The 15,792-nt window shown below is 53.2% G+C and overlaps 1 protein-coding gene across 8 annotated transcripts in view; it reads right to left on the bottom strand.

The window, feature by feature from the left end:
- Window positions 1-15,792, bottom strand: part of ARHGEF18 (Rho/Rac guanine nucleotide exchange factor 18) — an 89,772-nt gene that overhangs the window by 12,692 nt on the left and 61,288 nt on the right. For all 8 annotated transcript variants that reach the window (XM_070272594.1, XM_023644614.2, XM_070272593.1 and 5 more), the window contains 8 exons: window positions 9,642-9,780; window positions 8,671-8,783; window positions 8,371-8,511; window positions 6,278-6,528; window positions 5,154-5,279; window positions 3,532-3,649; window positions 2,379-2,627; window positions 490-566 (listed from right to left, as the gene is read on the bottom strand). In XM_070272594.1, the coding sequence (XP_070128695.1) occupies window positions 490-566; window positions 2,379-2,627; window positions 3,532-3,649; window positions 5,154-5,279; window positions 6,278-6,528; window positions 8,371-8,511; window positions 8,671-8,783; window positions 9,642-9,780 (1,214 nt within the window). The remainder of the gene's footprint in view (window positions 1-489; window positions 567-2,378; window positions 2,628-3,531; window positions 3,650-5,153; window positions 5,280-6,277; window positions 6,529-8,370; window positions 8,512-8,670; window positions 8,784-9,641; window positions 9,781-15,792) is intronic.

The following is a 15,792-nucleotide window of genomic DNA, read 5'->3' as shown; positions in this document are numbered from 1 at the left end:
GCTTAGCTCCCATGACAAGGCTGTGCTGGGACCAGCGTGCTGTGGGGTCAACAGGGACACAGCTCACAGAGCAGTGGCTGCTTGAGTTCGGGTCCTAATAATGAGCCAGTCGGAAGGAGGGAAGGTGGGGTTCCCCTGGCAAGGATGCGGGGGCCCTTGAGAACCTGAGCGCTGGGAGAGGAAGAGCCACGGAAATGCAGAGAGAGGCGGAAACTGGAGGGCATGTGAGCACGAGCCCCTGGGACCTTGTCAGGCAACGAGGCAGGACCCCATTCTTGGAAAATTCTACCCCTGCCTTGCTGGAACCTTCCGGCCCCTGGGAGGGCCCAGGACAATGGGGTGATTTAGGGACGTGCTTTTCTGGCCACCTGGCTCTGTGCTCCTCCCCTGTCCTGTCACTGAGGTAGCCCCCCGGCTGCCCCCTCCACTCGGCCGCCTTCTGCAAGGGCCACTGCAGAGCCACACTTTCTGTGAAGACAGGATACACACCACAGACGCAAAGACGTATTTCTGATCCTTCTCTTGTAGCAGCAGAAGCACGTCAGTCAACAGGACGGCCAGGACATCTAAAGAGAGAGCACAGAAGGAAATGTCATAGAGGGCGACACGGCCATGTGGTCCTGCCGGGCAGACATGGACCCCAAGGTGGCTTCCACGCCATGGGAAGGAGCCCCGGTCACTGTCAGCTGGGCGTCACGACGAGTCTGCAGGAGCCTGAGGGTTTCCTTCCACCTCACCCTTCCCGTGGCCGGAGTCTCGTCTTAAAGGTCCCTTTGGCACCTCCCGCTCCGCTGCCAGGCCCCTGGGCCCCGACCCTCCCCTGTTGTCACTGCGCCTGCTGGGTCTGGTCGTTGACATTCTCTCGCTGTGATTTCTCAAACGTGAACTCACCCCTCTGTGCTCCCCACTGCCAGGTCACCCAGGACCTGAGCCACCGGAAGCTGGCACCCTACCTCCTACTGAGGCGACACACTCCCGTCCCCTCGTGCCCCTGAGCTTCCTGGTGGCAGCAGGTGGGTGCCTGGACCCTGTAGGAACATCTCCAGGCCACCCGCACGGCAGAGCTTTTGCAGGTGCAGATCCTGAACAGCGTATCCCAGAGGAGCACTCGTGTCGCAACAACCTTCTTGGCAGCTTCTTCAGACACCCCTGTGTCAACCGGACAGGCCACCTTTGTGTAATGCCCTCTCATGGCGGCCTGCTGGCTTCCTCTAAAGCACTGACTGTGCTTTTCACTATTTTTCTGTGTGCTTGTTTCCCTCTCTCTGTCCGCTGACTGCAGCCCCACAAGGGTAGGGGCCTCCCACCACCCACTTCCGGGCCCGGCACACGGAGGATGCTAAACTGCATCTGCCGGATGCTCGCCGCTCTAATGACTAACAAACGCATCCTGTCGTTGGGCTACCTCAAGCAGTCCCCTCAAGGTCTTTAAAGACTCTGATGCCTCTGGACAGGTTAGGATTTTTCCAGAGCTCATGAAATGGACAGGAAGCGTGGATCTGGGAAGTGGGGCTTGGAGGACACCTGAGCAGTGAGTGGGATGCCTGGGGACACGGAGGTAGCAGTCCAGGTGGTGTTTTCTACCCACACTGGGGGCTTCAGCGGTTGGCCCACTGCAGGCGGGCCCATTACCGCCTGCCTGGAACCCTGGGAGCTCAGCCAAATCTGGGGTGTCATGATGCCTTGGGTTTCTGTTCAGAAGTCAACGACTCAGTGTGCCCTCTTCATCTAGCAGCCTTCCTGGTGTGTTCTACCCCATCTCAAAGATCGAGACAGAGGGTGCTGGGGCCACTACCTCATTCTTGTACACTCCTGGCTGCCTGTGATCAGGCTGACTCAGTATGTCACCTCCCTTCAGCCACGAAGCAGCCAGGCTGCAGTAGCTCTGCGTCAGTGGGCAGCCACCAATCCAAGAGGTACTCACCCCTCCAAGATGGCGGCCACCAATCCAAGAGGTACTCACCCCTCCAAGGTGGCGGCCACCAATCCAAGAGGTACTCACCCCTCCAAGATGGCGGCCACCAATCCAAGAGGTACTCACCCCTCCAAGATGGCGGCCACCAATCCAAGAGGTACTCACCCCTCCAAGACGGCGGCCACCAGCCCAAGAGGTACTCACCCCTCCAAGATGGCAGCCACCAATCCAAGAGGTACTCACCCCTCCAAGATGGCGGTCACCAGTCCAAGAGGTACTTACCCATCCAAGATGGCGGTCACCAATCCAAGATGGCATCCCACTCCAAGGTGGCACCACCAATTCAAGATGGCACCACCAACACAAGATGGTACCCACCACTCCAAGATAGTGCCACCAATCCAATATGATGCTATCAATCCAATATGGCGCCCACCAGAGGTAGCCTGGGGCAGAGCTTTACCTTTCAAGCGCCCCGATGTGGTCTTCCAGCACAGCATGCCCTCCAGATGGAGCTGCCGCTGCAGCATGTCCTCCTTGCGGAAGGTCAGCCCATTCTTGAGCTTGCTGGAGGACTTCAGGTCCATCTTCCCTGCGATCTCCCTGAGGCGCTGGCCTTTCTCGCACTCACTGACCTTGGCATCCACTTGTGAGATGATGTCTTTGATGAGGTTCAGAGCCTGAGTCAGGTCTTCATAGTCCTCGGTGCCAGCTGCCACACAGAGCAGAGTTCATGCTTTCCTTTGTTCACGCGCACGAATGCCACACAAGGGGCCATGCTACTGGGTCTCTGAGGCACATGCCTGAGGCCACTGCTCAGAGGACCCTCAAGAATCACCTTCCTGAGATGTAAATGCTTCCCTAAAATAAATACATCAGCCCAGCATTTGGTTTTACCAAGACAGAGCTTCTGGTGAATGCAGACCTAGGGTACAACTCAAGTGACAAAATCAGCCTGGCGTAGCTCCGCCGGCCACTCCTTAATAAACAGACTCCCTTGTGCTCTCCAGCTCGTCATACAAGACCCCCTCCTCCTCCTGCTATTACCAAGAGCTGGCCTCTCGATCCGAGGAAGAGGCTCTCGTGGTGCGAGAACTCTGCTTGTTCTCCCACGGCCCAAATGCCCTGGAGATGCGCTCGGCATCGCCCTGGCCTCGGAGAACTCCTGGCCGGGCTGCATGCCCTTTCTCCTCTGCCCCCCATGGTTCCAGGCATGCCCCTCTCGTGGCCCTGGTCATGTGACATGGAGGTCATCTCTGTGCCTGTCTGGATCACCCAGGAATGACCTTAACAAGGGCACTATCATCACCCATTCACCCACTCCCCAGATGCAGACCAAGGGCGTGCGTGCTGTGACCCAGCCTCTGCCAGGGGCCGGGGGTAACGGTGGGCAAAGGAGGTCTGGCCCCCCATCTTTCTCGAGTTGGAAACCCCAGCATCCAGCACAGTGGATTCCGCATGAAGGCAGCTCAGTGAATGATCGCTGAGCCCAGCTGAATCCACAGAACCAGGGACAGACCACAGAGGGGTGTGGGTCCAACCCATTGCTACAACAGGGGCAGGGAGCCCACCCTGCTAAGCACCGATGGGCAAGGCGGTGAGGAGAGCCGGTGTACCTTCCGTGTTCTGAATGATGCGCTCCACCAGCACCGGGTACTTGGTGATACGCTGAGTGACCAGAAGAATACACTCCTGCACACCAAGCCGCCTGACGATGGCAAAGTTGCCGATTTTCTAGGAAACGGAAAACAAAAGCACGCCGGGCTGACACCTGATCTTCTGCCAAATGAGTTCACGGCCTTCCTTTTTTGGGTTCCCAGAGACCTTTGCTGCTTTGCCAGACACTTGAAAGCAAGGATCACTTGCTGTAGACGGAAAGGCCACCAAAGCAGGGGCAGCCTCACCCACTGTAAATGAAGGTCCCTGCAAAACCCATCACGAGCCCGAAACTAGCCAGGGGAGCAGTTATGGGAACCACTTGGAAAGCTGTACAACACACACACATACGCACAAAGCCCTAAGCCTGAACTGACAGTTGTCGGAACCTTCCAGAGCTAGAGTGGGGCTGTGCCTTCTGATCTGGCTCCCTAGTGGCTTCTGATGCACGGTTCTGGCTAAGAACCCAAGAAGCAGTCATCTGAAGCCATTTCTTGATGGGGCCCGAGAGCGGCTTCCGGTGCTCTCCAGAGCATGCCACACATTCTGCCTTTCGGCTCCCACTGTTCTCAGCGGCGTTTCAGGAATGCCAGCAATCGCGGAGAGCCACTTCTTGAGAGGACCAGAAGTGTCACTGTGGGATTTGCGAGATTCCAGGGACCAGGTTCTGTCTCTGTTTCCTTCAGCCTCACTGAACCCCTCCCAGGTTCTAGGTGTTTCTGGCTCATGATGTCCAGTGGCCTGTCCCATTGCTTATCAGCAGATGAATTTAGGCCCCCAAATGACTCTCTCCCTTTCACATCTATCCTTTGCAATGATAATGGAGCAAAATTTAAAAACACATCCTTCTGGACTCTAGACCATCAGTTGTCGGATGTCACTTCAGAATAAGTCATTGCAGTGCGGGCGACAGGTGATGGAGCTCTTTTGAAATCAAGCGTGTTGGGGCTGCTGCAGAGTGTATGCAGATGGAGCCAAGTGGCCTTAACCTGGGCACACTTTCCAGAACACGGGAGGTGGGGCCTTGCCGGACCCGGCTGACTCAGGCTGGGCAAAGTGCTCTTGGCTTTGATCTCTGACTGCCTGCACACTGAGAGGGAGAAGACAGGTGTGGACCATTCCACAGGCCACGGGGACAAATGGGGACCAGAGAGGGGAGGAGGCGAGGGAGGGACAAAGGTTTAGAGTAAGCCCTTGCACCTGAAGGCAGAACGGGTGACTCTGGAGGGGTGGTTCCCAGGACAGGGGGCCCTTGACATGACATTAGTGTCACCTCAACAGTCTGAGGAATGATGGTCAGCGGGCTGCACGCTGGGGCCTGGGGGGCACCTCAGGGGCCACCCTGATGTGGAGAGGACAAAGCCCTAGGTCTTCTTGGCTTTGCTTTGTTTTACAAGTGGAATTCTCCAGAAGATTTCACTGACCTGTCCTGAATGAGTTTGCAGTTAAAAGTGAAACAAAAACTTGAAAATCCCTGGTTTCTAACAGGTTACCTTCATCTCAAGATTTCCAAACACTTTTGTGGGAAAAAACCCTACAGCACAGAGAATACGATTCTAATTTAAAAATAATATTTTTTTACCTTGATCAAGTTCTGAAATTTCTTGTTTTGCTGCAGAAGCAACTTGTAATGACTGACTGCTTCGTTGTGGCCGCTACAAAAAACACCGTATTTTTCTTTCATTCTTTCCGCATTTTCACCTGAAAACTGAAGAGAATGGAGATGCTACTGAAAGGAGACACGCAAGCCGCCAGGGGATGTTCTCCTGTGGTTCCCCTGACTTTCTAGAACCTGGCCTGAATTTACTTGAGAATTCACTGTCTTCTCTAACACGTATGCAGACGGAGAAATGCTTCAGCACAGTGTGTCCCAAGGGACAATCAGGGTAAAAGGAGAAAATTTTCTGCTAACGGGCTTTACTGCATCTCAGGTGCTGGGACAACTTCCTAAGGCCCGAGAAGGAGAAATAAATTTAAGCTGAAGAATGTTAGAAAAATTAAAAAGCAAAAGGGGTATTCTAATTAAATTTTTTTTTTTTTGAGGAAGGTTAGCCCTGAGCTAACTGCTGCCAATCCTCCTCTTTTTTACTGAGGAAGACCGGCCCTGAGCTAACATCCACGCCCACCTTCCTCTACTTTATACGTGGGACACCTGCCACAGCATGGCTTGCCAAGGGGTGCCATGTCCACACCCGGGATCCGAACTGGCGAACCCCGGGCTGCTGAAGCAGAATGTGTGCACTTAACCGCTGCGCCACCAGGCTGGCCCCTGTAATTAATTTTAATTAGCTGATGCAGGATGCTTGGAGCGCTCTGAGGTCAGACGAGGGGTTACGCGTCCCCTCTGTTGATCTTGGCTCAGAAGCCGAATCAGAAGTCACACCCTTACCACAGATGCTGTTGGGCCACACACACGCGTCTAACAGCCAAAAACACAGCGGTCAAAACCAAAAATATCAAACCCAGCCAACCAACCAAACAGAAGCCCAGAACACGACACTGGACAGTGTTTGCACAAGCGCATTTGGTGTTTAGGCCTTGGTACTGCTAGACTATTAGCTGCAGGCAGGACTGTAAGGGCCCAGGACCCCGTCCTCTGGAGCAGCAGGGTCTCACTAAACGGGGGCTGTCCTCTTTTTATTATTGGGAGGAACAGAGACGGGGCGCGGGCTCATCCAGGCCCTGTGCCCATCGCGGTGTGCCCACCTGCTGTACCAGGAGGTCCCCGATTTTCTGGATGATGTAATTGCGGTCGCTGCCCTCCTCCAGGGCCTCCTGGCGGCGCTCCTTCAGCCGCGAGAGGAAGTGGCCGTGCATCTCCAGCAGGTCGTCGGCGCACGGGAAGAGGCGGCCGACGGCCTTGCTCGTGAACTGCAGCTCCTCCCGCAGGCACCTGGCGTACACCTTCAGCATGATCTTGAGCGTGCGCACGTGGTGCACCTCCGTCTGCATCAGCTCTGCGGGCACACGGACCACAGGACTCACCCACGCCGGGGGCCCCGGCTTCCTTCCTCCCGTGTCCCCCAGTGGCACTGTGCGTACCGCCTGCCCACCATGGGCCAGGCTGCTTCTCACACTCCTCCACTGAGGGCCTTGCCCTGGTGGTCGTACTGCCCGGGGGCCAGGCCTCCCGTCCTCCCCAGCCCAGGGCTGTAGGGGTCCCAGCTTAGGGGAGCAGCGAGGGGCGGTGTGACACAAGGAAAGGGGAGGACCCAGGATGTGCGCTGGGACCTCAAATTCACGGGAGGGTTTCCTGCCTAAATCAACGGAAGATGTTTCGAGGCGGTTTTAAGCAAGAAGATTGTTCTGACGAACGCTACTCCTTGGGAGGGAAACTCATTCATCTGGACACGTTGGTGACCAGACCTAGATTAGAACTGATGAGAAAGCAGTTGGAGCGAGAATTTTAATTCACTGTTAAAGGCAAAGAAAGGTCAGATTTGTGTGCTGGGGTTTCTCTGTCAGTCAAGTCAAGGCCTTGAAGCTGTTAGAGACGAAACAGGTGAAGAGCGCCAGGCCCAGGGCCGCCAGCCACGGGGCTGGAAGCACTCTGTGCCTATCTAGCAGGTGGACAATGTGGTAAAGGGCTCCCCGGATGGAATCACCCAGACTGGTGCTCTCTGCCCCTCTTGGCAGGATCTCTTGCCTGGCTCTGGGGCCCTGAGGGGAAGCATCCATCCGGTTCTCCTCCCCACCCACAGCCCGACCTACGCTGGCCTGGGCAGGGAGCTCAGTGTGTGAAACGTGGAAGGAAGTGGGTGCCAGTGGACACCCCCAACTAGTAGGGTGAAAAGTGAACATACTTCTATGCCAGAATCTCCCCATGAAAGGCCGACGAGGACGGGAAAGCATCTTGGGAGACACAATGCTGGCAGTCTTGGGGACGATTCCCATGGAGGGAGTCATAAGAAGAATAAGGGAGGGCTTTGGGGAGAGAAAGGCCACAGGTTCCAGGACTGTTGTCTTGGGTCTTCGTCACTCCGCTTGTGGGGGTCCAGAGGCCTGGAGAGACCTATGTGGGGGCACCCAGCACGGCACCTGTCCCAGGGGCCGGCTCTGTGTCTGGGAGCTATGGTTTTCATAGTGACCTACGACAGCCCAGCTCAGCTCAGGACAGTGGGTCCCCTTACCAGGTTCTCCGAAAGCCAGTGGGAAGGGTGCCCACCAGGGAGCCAGTGCTCCAGTCGATTCGGAGAGAGGTGCATGCCTCCCCAGCCCCAATCACAGCCACATCTGGGCTGATCCAGTGGTCACCAGGACGGCTGGGAGGAGCCAGGCGGTTTTTCTCTCAGAGTCACCAACACAGTAAGGATGAGTCAGGCCTGGGCATTGGGCCATACTCGTCCACGGGGACCGGTTCTCACAAAGATGTCCCCGGCCACCTCTTCCCTGGCCCGGAAGGCAGGAGAGCAGGCAGAGTGGGCGACAGGATTTCGAGTTGGCAGTGGAGCCCAGACTCCCAGGTGGAATTTTTTTTCCACACTTTTTTTTTTTTTGAGGAAGATTAGCCCTGAGCTAACATCTGCCACCAATCCTCCTCTTTTTGTTGAGGAAGACTGGCCCTGAGCTCACATCCATGCCCATCTTCCTCTCCTTTACATGTGGGACGCCTACCACAGCATGGCTTGATAAGCGGTGCCATGTCCGCACCCAGGATCCAAACCAGCGAACCCCGGGCCACTGAAGTGGAACATGCGCACTTAACAACTGCACCACCGGGCTGGCCCTGGAATTAATTTTTAAAAGAAAGAAGGAAAAGAAGTGAGTGGAGGGTGGTGTGGCGGCACAGGATTTCTTACCGTAAAGCACATCCTGCCTCTTGACCACCTCCTTCTTTTGTTTCTTTGCATACGCCGGGTCCACGGCGAGGCTCCAGGATTCAGCCTCAAACTCGTGGGCGTCCGATTCGATCTCACCCCTCAGCGAGGCAGTGTAGGGGTCTGGGGGGAGAACAAGAGGCTGCTGCTCGGGGGCCTGCAGCCTGGCCGGCTCTCGGCTGCCCCAGCCTGCATCCTGGGGACACACGGATGGGGGACCCAGCACTCCCCAGGGAGCATGGAGACCACGTGACATCCGTGAAAGAATCGGGGTGACTGTACCTTCTACAAAAATGGCTTCGGCATTCGAAGACGTAAGCAAAAGGGAGTCATCAGCTGCCTGCTTAAATTTCAAAAACCCAGCGTCGGCTTCATCCATCTCTCCTGTGACCGGTCTAAATAAAAAACACAAACACAATTATTTCACAAAATTGAATTAAACACACACACACACACATACCTCATTGTACGAAGGCAAATCAGATTGTTACTTAATCTGATTAGATACTGAGAACTTTCCAGATTTCAACGTAAGTCTTAACTTTGCCACAGATCATTTTTAAAAATTAGGAGACTGTCAACGTAACATCAGGACTTCTGTCATAAGTCACTTTAATTTAGTGTCGAGGTCCATTCTGAGGCTGGTTAATTGTACGCTTCCTTTAGAGGCCACGGGAGCCCACCGGAGCCCCTGGAATTCTTTCTAGCAAGAGTCAGTGGACACAGCCTCACTCACAGTTGAGGGCAGAGAGAGAATCCTCAGGGGAAAAAGGATCAGCTGCTTTCCCCACAAATTCACATAAAGATCATCGCAATGACATTTTTTTTCAGTATGAGATTTTCTCCCTGGACCCTGCGGAATGCCAGACTGAGGGAACCACTTCAGGGTTCCTGGAAAACCGGGGTAAGGCATAAATAATGGGGCACAACCTCCAGGGCAACCTCAGTGGGCTTCCAGCACCATCTTGAGTACAGCAAGGAGCCCTGTCCGAGGGTCCTTCTAGAGCACGAAGCCAGCTGCCTCCCAACGGCCGAGGACATCCAGAACACGTCTTTGAAAGAGGAAAAGGGCTGAATCTCCGAAGCAAGAGTTAAAGGGAATGTCACCGCTTGCTTGGGGGCCGATGAGCAGATACTCACAGCCCTGGAGGGGTCTCCTTTCGGAGAGGCTGTGTGCAGGGTCCCCGTGGTCGGCCACACACCCGGGTCCCTCCCTTCATCTGCCTGAGGGCAGAGCGAGGACCCTGGCTTACCCAAGTCGTGTCCCCGTTCCCGCCGGGCTGGGTGCTGGCTGTGGACCCCCCTTCTGCGGGACCGTCATGCCGACATTCCTGGGCAGGGCCGGGCTGCCATCAGACAAGAGGGTGGCCCTCGGGTGCTCCTTCAGGGACGCTGCGACAGAGGCAAAGACAGAGTTGGTGCTGAGAAAGTGGGTAGGGTAGTGGAGGTGGCCCGGCCGGACACCCCGCTCTGACTGTGGCCGCAGCACGGACAGGATCTTGGAGGTCAGCAGCTCGTTATCGAGAAAGACATTCTCGCTCCATTTTCTAGGAAAGGGGCGGCTGTAGAAAGCCAGCTCAGGGTGGCCGTGGAGCGCGCCGTCTCTGTCACTGCCTTTGGAATTCGCGTTCCCCATGTTCACAGTCAGGGCTCCCAGACCCGGCGCGCTGCGAGGCCGGGCTGCACCGTTTTTATACCTCCGACTGATCCTTCTAGAAATGGAAAGCTGCGTCTTCTCTTACTGTATTGGCTGCAGCAGCGAGTCCAGAGGGCAGGAAATGGGTCCCCACTGTGACCGCTTGGTGTGGAAACTGCAGTGTTTTCTCCTTTGATAAAATAACAGTAAGAAAAATCCTGACACTTCTGTCTTCGCAGAGGCTACAAAGCGGAAAACGGTCTACGTTCACTGTAAAAAATCTACAATCAGGAAACAGGGAGCTCTGGGCTTGGCGTGGCTCGAGCCGACATCACACGCGATTGTAAGCAATCTGGGATCGGATGTCGGGAAGATCCTAAGCCTGGAGACCACAGGGCACGCATGATGTTCCGCTCCACGGGCCACTGTTCGTAAGCGCTCTGACAATCTCACCACTGAAGGGGACGAGAGGCTCTGATCCTACTTTATAGGTGACTGTAACACACACAACAGGGGGTCCGAAGCGTTGTTCGCGCTCCCCTGCTTGTTAATTTGAGCCGAGATATTAGAACGTGTTGTGCCCACCCACTACTTTTCCCATTGACCGGAAGACGCGACTCTTCGAAAGTCAGGCTACCGTTAATTAGGCTCATGTCCCTGCTCCTATTAGACAAGCCAATCACTCAAGTCAAGCCTGGCTGAGACGGGCCACTTGGCTAATTTATTCTCAGGGTGAAAGCCACATGTGAAAGCTTTGCTCCAAGACAAACAGCAGCAAAGAAGAAATCTGTTTGGTGACCTTCCCAACCCGGCTCCTGGGTCCCCCGTGCGCCCACCCACCAGTTTCTCTACATTCTATGAAGAAAGTAGTGGGGATTCTGGTTCTCAGTAGCATGGAGCCTGTGACCCTTGGGAGTGGTGGGCACAGGGCCAGCCCTAGGGTATAATATACTTCTCTCGGGAGCTTTTCTGGGAAGGCAGATTCAGCACACTGAGGTTTTTTTTTTTTGAGGAAGATTAGCCCTGAGCTAATTGCTGCCAATCCTTCTCTTTTTGCTGAGGAAGTCTGGCCCTGAGCTAACATCCGTGCCCATCTTCCTCTACTTTATCTGTGGGATGCCTACCACAGCACGGCCTGCCACGCGGTGCCCTGTCCACACCCGGGATCTGAACCGGCGAACCCTGGGCCGCCGAAACGGAATGTGCGCACTTAACCGCTGCACCACCGGGCCGGCCCCATGAGTGAGTTTTAATTTAGGGTGGCTGCGAATGTGCAGGTGTGTATGTGTCAGAGAGAAAACTTCTGGAAGGGGAGTAACGAAGAAAGCTTGTAAATTGAGACTTAACCAAGTGGTGAGATGCCATATGACACGTAGAACACATATCATCCACAGCCATTCATTCTTCCCCTCAGCTCAGCATGGTGAGGATGCCATCTGGGCCGCGACCTGAACCATCCCGATGTCATGCTCATAAATGGCTAACAATTACTATTATTATAGTAGACAAAGGTGATGAGGATATTACTCAGGTACCAACAGCCATGGACAAAGGTGACAAATCAGAAATTGAGGCCTCCACGGTCCAGGGCAGGCACTCCCTGCCATTCCCACACCATGTTAAACGCCACCCAGGCATTATGACTGGACGTGCAAATAGGGAACAAATCCTGAAATGCGTCCTTTGCCCAGCATCCTGGCGAGGCTGACAGATTGCTCCTGTGAGCCGAGGGCCTGTCTGAAGTCGGATGGATCTGCTTTCATCAAACAGCCCATAGAAGAAAAAGTCACAGAAACACGTTCCAACAATCACTGGTTGCACAGGATTTTAGTAAATCATCGGGAATGCTAAAGCTATGGTAAACGGGCTTAAATCCTCCTTGGATCATTGCAAAGATACTTTGAGGTTTTCATGTCTAAGGGCCATGTGTAGGGGTCCCAGGTGCCACTGGACTCAAAAGTCAACAAGAGAGAGAATTTCAGCTTAAAGAAGGATGAGCCGGCCCCTCTAACATACAATATAATTTACTTATTTACTTTGATCAGCTGTCTCCCCAACAGAATAGAGGACAGCGCCCCGCACAAAATGGGTGTCAATAAGTCATCGTTTCATGGAATTTTATTCAGCCACAAAAAGGAGGAAATTCTAATATCTGCTACAACGTGGGTGAAACTTCAGGACATTCTGCTCAGTGAAAGAAGCCAGACGCAAAGGGGTGAATACTCTATGATGCCACTTTAGGAGGTCCCGAGAGGAGTCAGAAGTGTGGAGACAGAAAGAATGGGGGCTCCCAGGGGATGGAGGGGAGGGCGTGGGGACTTCTGTTTAATGCGGACAGAGTTTCCGTTTGGAAAGACGAAAGAGCTCCAGAGATGGATGGTTCAATGGCCCCATTTCATGTCATGTATCTTTTTGCCATGATTTTCCCAAATAAGAAATCATTGTTGCTTTGGGGTGACGGAACGGTTCTGCATCTTAACTGTGGTGTTGGTGACGCAAATCTATGCACAGGATAAAACTTCATTGAACCATTTACCGCTCTTTCGCCACAACTGGCAAAATCCGAACAGGGTCTGTCTCCGAGTTAATATCGTGTCACTGTCAGCATCCTGGCTGTGACCATGGACTGTGGTTACGTCAGATATAAGTGGGGGATGCTTGGTGAAGGGTACGCAGGAACTCTGTACCACTCCTGCAACTTCTTGTGAGTCTTTATTTCAAAATAAAAAGGGACAGTCGATTCTCATTATTCCTGGTGGCAACGTTCTATAAAGCCCCAGTGAACACTGAATTAGTGAATACGGAGCTGCTGTTCCCAGGGGAAATACAGGGCTAGGTTCCTGGAAGCTTCTGGTTACATTTTTGTCAACCAGTCAATCCATAAGCTTGGGTTATGCGTGTTTCTACTGGGCGACACTCTTCGTAATGTACATTGTTAATCCGGTACCACCGAACTCACGGCCAACAGGGCTATAACTCAGGCCTGAAGGAAGCATATCTATCACACGTATTTTGTCCGTTAGGCGAGTCACAGCCTTGCGCTTATGGACACCAGACAGCACTTCAGCGCTATGCTCGGGGGCTGTTTTAAACAGCCAAATCACCAACAAAGAGTACAAAAATGTGAAAAGCAGGGCATTAAATACCCCACAAGAAAGGGCACTTGTTTACAGAATGAGCTGAAACAAGAAGGCAGAGTGTCACCTTATTCAATCGTAGCTGGAAAGGTGCGCATTGAGCGACTCAAATTTTTTACCATTCTATACACCTCTGTGAATGGCCCTGAAAGCCCCTCGAGTATTGATTTGGGGGTTATAAACATGTATAGTAAGTGCATTTGCAAATACAGAATCCGTGAATAATGAGGATTGACTACGTAAAAACACTGTTGAATGAGAATTCATCGGATTTTAGAAGAACACCCTTGTTTGCTCTCAAATACAAGCCGTATTTCCTCAGAGCACTGATATTCTTCATAGTTCTCTGTTTTTTCTTTTTGAGCAAGATTAGCCCTGAGCTAACATCTGCCAATCCTCCTCTTTTTCCTGAGGAAGACTGGCCCTGAGCACACATCCGTGCCCATCTTCCTTCACTTTATATGTGGGACGCCTGCCACAGCATGGCTTGCCAAGCGGTGTCACGTCTGTACCCGGGATCTGAACCGACGAGCCTGGGGCCACAGAAGCAGAACATGCACACTTAACCACTGCACCACTGGGCCGGCCCCCTTCATAGTTCTTTATAACTTATTATACGCATACTTCCAAAAAGCACCTGAGATGGTGTTCTATTTTGGGAGGGGGACTTTTTACAGAAAAGATTAATGATGTGCATTTGGCAGTATAACCTACTGAGATAAATGTAACCTACTGAGATAAATTATTCTTTTTCCTCTGGAACAGTCTAACCACCACTTCCTCTCAAGCTACTTAAGACTTTTTTTTTTTTGGTGAGGAAGATTGGCCCTGAGCTAACATCTGTTGCCAATCTTTCTCTTTTTTTTTCTTTTTTTTCCCCTAAAGCCCCAGTACGTAGTTGTATATCCAGGTTGTATGTCTTGTAGTTCTTCTATGTGGGACGCCGCCTCAGCATGGCTCAACGAGCGGTGTGCAGGACCCAAACCGGTGAACCCAACCCCTATGTCACTGGGCCAGCCCTGAGGTACCTAAGACTTTTAAAATAGGAGGTGGACAGTCATTAACTGAGTCTTTCCGTAACATGTGCCGCTATGGAAATAACTGATGGATCAAGACCTGAGTCAGTGGCTCTGCCACAGACCAGCTGCATTAAGCATGTCTTTTATTCTGTATTTTTGATGCTGTGACACCCTGGGCCCTGCTGACCCTGGAACGCCTGCCCCTCCCAGGGCTAGCAGATTCCTGGAGATAGTAACGGACTCATCTACAAGAGCGCCTTTCACGTGCAAACCAACCAGTGCAGAGCCCACACGGCACCCGCTCCTCTCTGGGGCTCTCACACTCAGGGCCACCCTCCCATACCCGATTGCCCCAGGGCCAGGTGCCAGACAACTAGGGACAGAGTCTACACCCCAGAGCCACTGGGATTGTTCAGACTAGCCCATCCCAACCCTGCTTACTCTGCCTCACCCTTTCCTCCCCTGGAAACCACAACAAGGGTTCTTGCCTGTGTTTCCCTCTCTCCCGCTGCCTCCTGACTGACCTGGTGCTTCCCCGTGTGGCCCTGCGTGGCGTGCCCTGCCTCCTGCTTCTAGGGGACTGAGTATAAATTTCTTCCTTCACGGCAGTCGTTTCTGTGACTGTGTGTCTTACCATCCCTGGTTAAAACAAATCCCAGTTACACTTAAAACACCAGCTGCCCAGGGGCCCGGAGGTCTGCCTGCCAGTGTGGGGACAGCCTCAGACATCTTGTCACAGTTTTCTTAGATCTAGATGGAGAGGATCACTGTGCAAAATGTCAGGCTGCTGGTGGGCATGAAAACTGGTGTAGTGTTTTGGAATACAGTCTGGCAGTTCCTCAGAACGGCTGAACAGAGAGTTCCCATAGGATCCAGTGATTCTGCTCCTGGGTATACGGCCGAAAGAAGTGATAATACACGTCCACACAAATACCTCTACGTGAATGTTCACAGAGCGGCAATATTCACAACGGCCAAAAGTGGAAATGACCCAAATGTCCACCAGCTGATGAGGGGATAAACCCAATGTGGTTCATCTGTACAAGGGAATATTATGCAGCCATAAAAAGGAACAAAGTCTCGTTACGTGCTGTACTGCAGATGGACCTGGAAAACACGACACCGAGTGAAAGAGGTCAGGGACAAAGGCCCACATATTGCGGGATCCCATCTATAGAAGATGTGCGGATCAGGCGAATCAACAGAGCCAGAAGGTAGATTAATAGGTGCCTAGGGCTTGGGGAGATTGGAGGCTGACAACGAACAGGTCCGGGCTTTCTTTCTGTGACTACACCACAAGCCACTGGATTGGACACTAAATGGGTGAATAGTATGGGATGTGAATTCTACCTCAGGAAAGCTGATAGATAAATAAATGAACTCCTAGGAGGCAGAGCCATCTTTCCGTGGGTGAACACACAGGATGCGTTCGTCATCCTGCCCTCGGCTCGGAGAGACAGAGGAACACATATTCATCCAGCCACCGTGTTTTCTGAAACCAGACAGCCATGGTGGGACAGACAGGCAGTGTGTGGTGCTGGGAGCTGCGCCTCGGAGCAGACTTCAGCAGAGGGCTGCCTAGCACTGTCTGCATGGCCAGAAGAGCCGTCTC

Source organism: Equus caballus, chromosome 7 (genome assembly GCF_041296265.1).
Source record: "Equus caballus isolate H_3958 breed thoroughbred chromosome 7, TB-T2T, whole genome shotgun sequence".
Lineage (NCBI taxonomy): Eukaryota > Metazoa > Chordata > Mammalia > Perissodactyla > Equidae > Equus > Equus caballus.
This window is presented reverse-complemented; position numbering and strand designations above follow the sequence as displayed.